Below are 6,028 nucleotides of genomic sequence, written 5' to 3' on the forward strand. Positions count from 1 at the left end.
CACACGCACACACGCACGCACACGCACACACACACACACACACGCACACGCACACGCACACGCACACGCACACGCACACGCACACGCACATGCACACGTCACGCGATCTTTAACGCCTTCTGCCTGGTTGGTCTAAAATGCCACCACCATTGATAGCCTGGCGCCACAGACAATACTCAAAGCTACATGGCACAGAAAATGAGTGTGCAATAGTAGCCAGAACGGCATCTTGGGTGAGGTCTGAGTGGTCTGCTGTCCCTGCGCACCTCCAGATTAGACTCCTGTACAGCTCTTCTTGGAGATTTACTTCTGGTCATGGGTGCAGGAAGCAAGCAAGGCGCAAGCATCAAAGAGAAGGAACCATGCACCTGCAGTCGCACATGGGTCCAACTGCGCTACTCACCGCATCGCTGGTTCGCTGCAAGACCCACTTCTGTTTTGCAGTGTGTTGCGTGGACGGGGGTTGATGAATGTGTGTAGCGTTGAGACGGACGGTATTCAGGATTGCCACACACAGCATCAAGATGCAGCACACGCTTTTCTGAACTCAATCACCAGCCGCCACAGCCCGCTGAGATGGAGACAGACGTTTGCCAGCGACAGAAGTCTGGCGCTGGCAGACCAAATGGGAAAGGGCGCCTGCCCCCTGTGAGAAAATGCCACTCGACATACAAAGGGATCGCGCCTCATCATCAGCCACACACGGTGCGTTGGCATACACGTATTTTTTGGGGTGTATATGGCAGTGCAGCTCCCGCCGACGAGCATCCCTATCCATGTCCATTGCATAGCAAGTTGAAACAAGTTTTTTTGAGGAGGAAACCATGGTCGGCAACACGATGCATCAAGTGAACACCCAAAAGAATACATCAACAGTGACACTCAAACCAACCACTGTGATTGCGGGGCAGAGTGCAAGAAGGGGCAACACATCAGCCACTACCCTACCTGGCGACTAGTTGAGGAATCTGAATACAGATGCAGCGCCCCAAGCACAAGCTTGTGGCAGCGGTGTCCAGTGTATCGGCGACGCCCGTCAACGATTTGGACCAGCATACACCGTTATTTTGCCAGCAAGCCCAGTTCCCAAGAATGGGCTGGAGCCTGGAGCTCTAAGGGCCAGCTGGAGGCCTGGGGGACCGCCAACGTTGCAGCCCATGGGCAGGTGGCATCAGTACGGTATGCCGTCTGTGTGTGCATGTGCCGCGGCAGGTGTCTCCCTGGTTGATCAACAATCTCAAAGAGCAGCGCATCTCAATGACGGGTGTCGCACGCGGCTGGGCTCAGGTGCGTACAGCCCGAGCTGGGTGACTGGGCACGCACACCACAGTCTGCCCCGATGCAGCATTGCAACTGGGGTGATTGAAGTCGGAGTGGGCTTTTGCGGGTATTGGTGCATACATTTGTACGAACAAATATCTACGTTTACCGGATAAGATAAGGGTGCGCGCGTGGCTCGAATTAAAGCAGCGCGCATGCTGCCAGCCAGGGCTACTAGCACGTTCGCACTTTGCAGTACGGCGTTTGGACCGGGATGCAGCAGCAATCAGCAGTGGCGGGCTGGCCGAGAGCGCTCCCCGCGCCCCTGGCTGGCACCGCTTGCTTGCGGTGCAGCCGTGGCGGGCGGCGCCGGCGGCCGGCGGCGCAGCAGCAGCGCGAGCATGCCGCTGCAACACCTCCGGTCTCAATGCCTGCAGCCCTCGCGGCAGCACGGCTGCTGCTCGTGCAGTGCCACGCATTCCATGAACAGCATTTTGGGCGGTCGGCACTCGTGTCAGCTGATTGCAAGCCGCTCATGAGAGCCCCACAGGCGAGGACGGCAGCGGTGGCCTGGGCCGCGGCAGATGCTGCGGGAGATGTGGTGGCAGCTGCGCCGCATCTGCCGACTGTCAATCTCTTCGTTGAGGCTCAGGACGCGTCGGATTCGGCACTGGTCGCCGAGACAGCGGCAGCACGTGTCAGGGCTGTCCAGGAAGGCGGCGGCCCTCAGGCCGACCATGCAGCAGGCCACGCCGAGCCGGGCTCGGCAGCTGCCGCCCGTGCGGCGTGGCTGAGGCAGATGACTGGCGCCACTCCCGGCCCCAAGCCCGCCGCGGCGCTCGTGCGCCCCATGCGCCCTGTGCAGGTGGAGGCTGCGCCGGGCAGTGCCGCGCCCCGGCGCCTGCTGAGCTGGCGGTCGGACGGGCACGGCGTAGCTGGCAGCGCGCGCGCCAGCGGTGGGGCGCAGGAGGTCAGCAGCAGCGTGTTGGACCACAGGCCGGCACCCGTAGTGGCCAGCCTACTCCCGCAGCACGAGCACGAGGCGGATGCGCCGCCCGCGCCGCTTATAGATTTGCTGGAGAAAACAGATGGGCCAGAGGAGGCCGAGGAGCAGCAGCCTATGCAGCCTGGCAGTATCAAAAAGCAGCTACGGGAGGCGGGGTGCGTAGCGGTGAGTTTGCAGCAGCTGCAGGACCTGGAGGAACATCACCAGCACCATGAGCAGCTTCACCAGCAGCCGCAGCAGCAGCAGCAGCAGCAGCAGCAGCAGCAGCAGCAGCAGCAGCAGCACAGGGCCAACCTGCGTCAGGGTGAGCAGACCAAACGGAGTGGCCCAGCAGCGGCAGCGGAGCACCAGAGACGAGGCCAGGCTGAGCCCCGCCAGCTCGTGCACGTGGCAGCATCACCCGCAGCTACCACGGGCTCCTCCTCTAATTTCGCACCGCCGCCCCTGCCGCCGCCCTGCGCTCCGCAACCTGGCTTCATGGTGAGCCCGGTGTTCACAGTCGGCCGTGACACACGCACGCTTGCCCTGGCGGGTGCGATGGCGCAGGCAGCGGAGGTGCACAGCCACTGCCTGCTGTTTTCTGCCGGCGCCGCCGCCACCAACATCGCCGTCAAGGCCCTGGCCACAGCGCGCAAGTTCCTGCGGAACTCCAGCGCCGGCGGCCGGGAGCTGCTGGTGCAGCCGACGCTGCGCGGGCGCGCGCCCGGCGGCGCCGACGCCGTCGCCTTTGACGTGTTCATCACGCCCGCGCCGCTGGCCCCCGAGCTGGTGCCGGGCGGCACGGGGCCGGGCAATCGGCAGGTGCGCGTGACGGCGGGCAGCTTTGAGGCCGACTGGGCGCGCAACCTGGTGGCCAACATGCCGCGGCGCGGCCAGACGGTCATGAAGGTGGCGGGCGCGTATGCCGTGGAGAACGCCGTGAAGTCGGTCGCCCTGGCGCGCCCCACGCTGCAGCGGCAGCACGGCCAGGACTTCGTGTTCGTGCCCATGTGGTGCGACGACGCCGGCTTCACGCCCGCCATGCGCCAGGCCGGCGGCAGCGGCGGCGGCGGTGTTCGCCGCAGTGACGACGGCGACAGCGGCGGCGACGGCGGGGTCGCACTGCAGCCGCGCCGCAAGGGCAAGGACGGTGTGCTTGTCTCCAACCGCAGCAGCGGGCAGGCGAGGTCTGGCGCTCAGGGAGAAGGCGGCGAGAGTGTGGCTGCCAGGTCTCGTGGTGGTGGTAGTGGTGGTGGCGGCGGTGCAGGGAGCAAGCTGCAGCTCCGCCCGAAGCTGCGCCTGGCTGTGATGCGCTGCAAGGTGGATGACCCAGCGTGCGTGCTACCCGCCACCGGGGCTTCAACCTGACAGTCGCTGGGTTTGATGGACGCAGCCGCCTGAGTAACAGTAACAGTTGTGTAACACGCTGCAGGCCCAGCGTGGGGCCTGCAGTCAGTACGAGGGGTTGCCAGTTGGAATCTGGTTGTGGCGGTGGTGACCGCGGGGGCAGTCCACAGCCGACCGCACAGCAACACTATCTAGCAAGAGCTTCAGCGGCTATGGCATGGCCGATCTGCCTGTTTACCCCTGGCCCTTTTTGTGAGCCAACACATTACGGTGGCAATCGATGGTAGCATAGGCAGACGTTCTTGCTTGGCGTAAGGCAACGCTGGGGGACCTCAATGCGAGCGCGCCTGCGTCAAAATGCAGTGTCTTGCAATCGGTGCGCTGCTGCTGCAAAATTAGTAAGCGCTGCGCAATGCACAAGCAGCCGCGCTCGCTGCCCGATGCGTGACCCGCCGCGGTGTCATAACGCTCCAGTATAGATGTGTGCATCCATACATCATTAATGCTCGCGCCGGCTCGCGCTGCATCACCATCAGATCATGCAGTCCGGGGCCTGGCCGGGATGCGGAAGTGACGTTTTCAGCCGCTTAAGTATTCAGATAGGCACCTAAAATAGATATCATGCATACCGCATAAGTGGATGCCATGGGGGACGAGAAAGAGGTGAAGGATGGGGCGGGCGCCTTGAAGGGAGCATACAAGCGGGCCCGGGTGTCTGCAGACGAGCGCGAGGAGATGGTGAGTGGTTAAAATGTATACAGCTCCACATGCGGCCGCTTGATCGCTGTGCTGCCCAGAGGCGTGGTGCACGTTGCGATGACGGCGGCGGCGGGCCGTACTTATACTGGATGATATTCTCTGTCGCGGAACCCAGGCAGCGTGTGGATCGTGTGAACCGCACGGTGCAGCAGGAATGGCACGATGCGTCCATCCAGGGGTCGCGTGAGCCGTCGCGAGGCAACATGAAGCGCGCATTCAGTTGCCAGCCCCTTCCGCAGGCGCAGCCCAGCCCCCTAGCAGTCGTGCGATGAGCCACTTTACCCTCGCGCGCCCCCGCCCTTCCCCCTCCCTTTCTAACGCTCTTGGGCGCAGAGACTGAGCGCCATGTGTGCGTTCCCTGCGCAGCCAGCCGGCGCGTGGATCAACACCATCGAGGAGGCGCCTGTGTTCCACCCCACTGCAGCAGAGTGGGCCGACCCCATCGCCTATATACGCGCCATCCAGGGCGCCGCCGCCGCAGCGGGCATCTTCCGCATCGTGCCGCCCCTTCTGCCAGCCGTGCCCGGTCCGCTGGTGCTGGCGCAACGCGACCCCGCGTGGCGCTACGGCGTGCGGCAGCAGTTTGTGGCGTGCAGCACGTGGCAAAGCTTTGATGATGCGCACGCCCAGATGTGGGAGAGCCACAAGTGAGGAGGGGAATGCAAGCTGAACGGTTGTCGGCCGCGCCGGGGCAGAGGTCGCTAGGTTGCAGTGGGTATAAGACTGTGTCGTCCAGCACTGCGCAGTGCGCTGGTGTGGCACGTCTTGTTTGTTGGCACTTGCACGTGATCACCCCCCTTGCACGACCCTCCCCGCCGACCTGCGCCGCTACTGTACTGCTGCAATGCCAGGCCTTACTCCCTCAAGCAGCACGAGAAGATGGCCGATGCCTATGCTCGCAAGGTGTTTGGCAGCACTGCGCCCATGCCGTCCAGGATGGCCGAGGTGCGCGTGGCTTGGGGCTAACCTGCGGCGGCGCCACAGGATTGAGGGAAGCGGCTCGGAGCCAGCGCCGACGCGACGACGCTTATCCGCGCTCGATGACCTTGTGGGGCGGTTCAAGTCAACGCTGACCCAGCAACCTTGAAGCCAGCCCCTCCCTCCTGGCCCCTCCCCCGCCGCACTCCCCATCCCGCGCCAGGCTGAGTACTGGCGCCAGCGCCTGCAGCACCGCCCCGCCCCCTCCTCCGCCACGGCGCAGTCCCCCGTGGTGTACGGGAACGACCTCGACGGCAGCGCCTTCTCTCAGCGCGCGGACGACGCGCTGGCGGCGGGGCCCTGGAACCTCGGGGTGCGCAGGAGGGGCCACACGAGGAAAGCGGGAGGGCGCGCTTCTTGTGACGAGGAGGGCTGTCCTCAGGGTGCGCTGTGGCGGTAGCTCAGCCCTTGACGGGCTCCCCCACCTACCAAGGTACTGCTGTGCCTTTCGGAGCGCTGCGCTGCGGCCCGGGGCATGGCCCTGGCTGCTCCCCGGCGTAGCAGCCCCTGACCGCCCGCAGTCTCCCTCCCGCCCTTTCTTGCCCCGCCGTGGCCGTGGTGTGGCCAGGCGCTGGCGCGCGCGCCGGGCTCGTCCCTGCGGCTGCTTGACGGCGGGCCTGTGCCGGGTGTCACCACGCCGCTGCTGTACATCGGAATGCTGGGCGCCACCTTCTGCTGGCACGTGGAGGACCATTGGCG

The 6,028-nt window shown here is 64.6% G+C and overlaps 2 protein-coding genes across 2 annotated transcripts; both read left to right on the plus strand.

The window, feature by feature from the left end:
* Nucleotides 1-2,743: 2,743 nt before the first annotated feature.
* Nucleotides 2,744-3,613, plus strand: MNEG_9148 (hypothetical protein; the record flags this gene model as incomplete). Its single annotated transcript, XM_014042380.1, has 1 exon — nucleotides 2,744-3,613. One exon carries the CDS (start codon nucleotides 2,744-2,746, stop codon nucleotides 3,611-3,613), a length of 870 nt encoding a protein of 289 aa, XP_013897834.1.
* A 624-nt stretch (nucleotides 3,614-4,237) lies between these two features.
* On the plus strand, nucleotides 4,238-5,840 carry MNEG_9149 (hypothetical protein; the record flags this gene model as incomplete). Its single annotated transcript, XM_014042381.1, has 5 exons — nucleotides 4,238-4,330; nucleotides 4,718-4,998; nucleotides 5,203-5,296; nucleotides 5,493-5,642; nucleotides 5,763-5,840. The coding sequence occupies 5 exons, from the start codon at nucleotides 4,238-4,240 to the stop codon at nucleotides 5,838-5,840; spliced, it is 696 nt and encodes a 231-aa protein (XP_013897835.1).
* Nucleotides 5,841-6,028: the final 188 nt, after the last annotated feature.

This window comes from Monoraphidium neglectum (genome assembly GCF_000611645.1).
Source record: "Monoraphidium neglectum strain SAG 48.87 unplaced genomic scaffold scaffold01834, whole genome shotgun sequence".
In the NCBI taxonomy this organism is placed as follows: Eukaryota; Viridiplantae; Chlorophyta; class Chlorophyceae; order Sphaeropleales; family Selenastraceae; genus Monoraphidium; species Monoraphidium neglectum.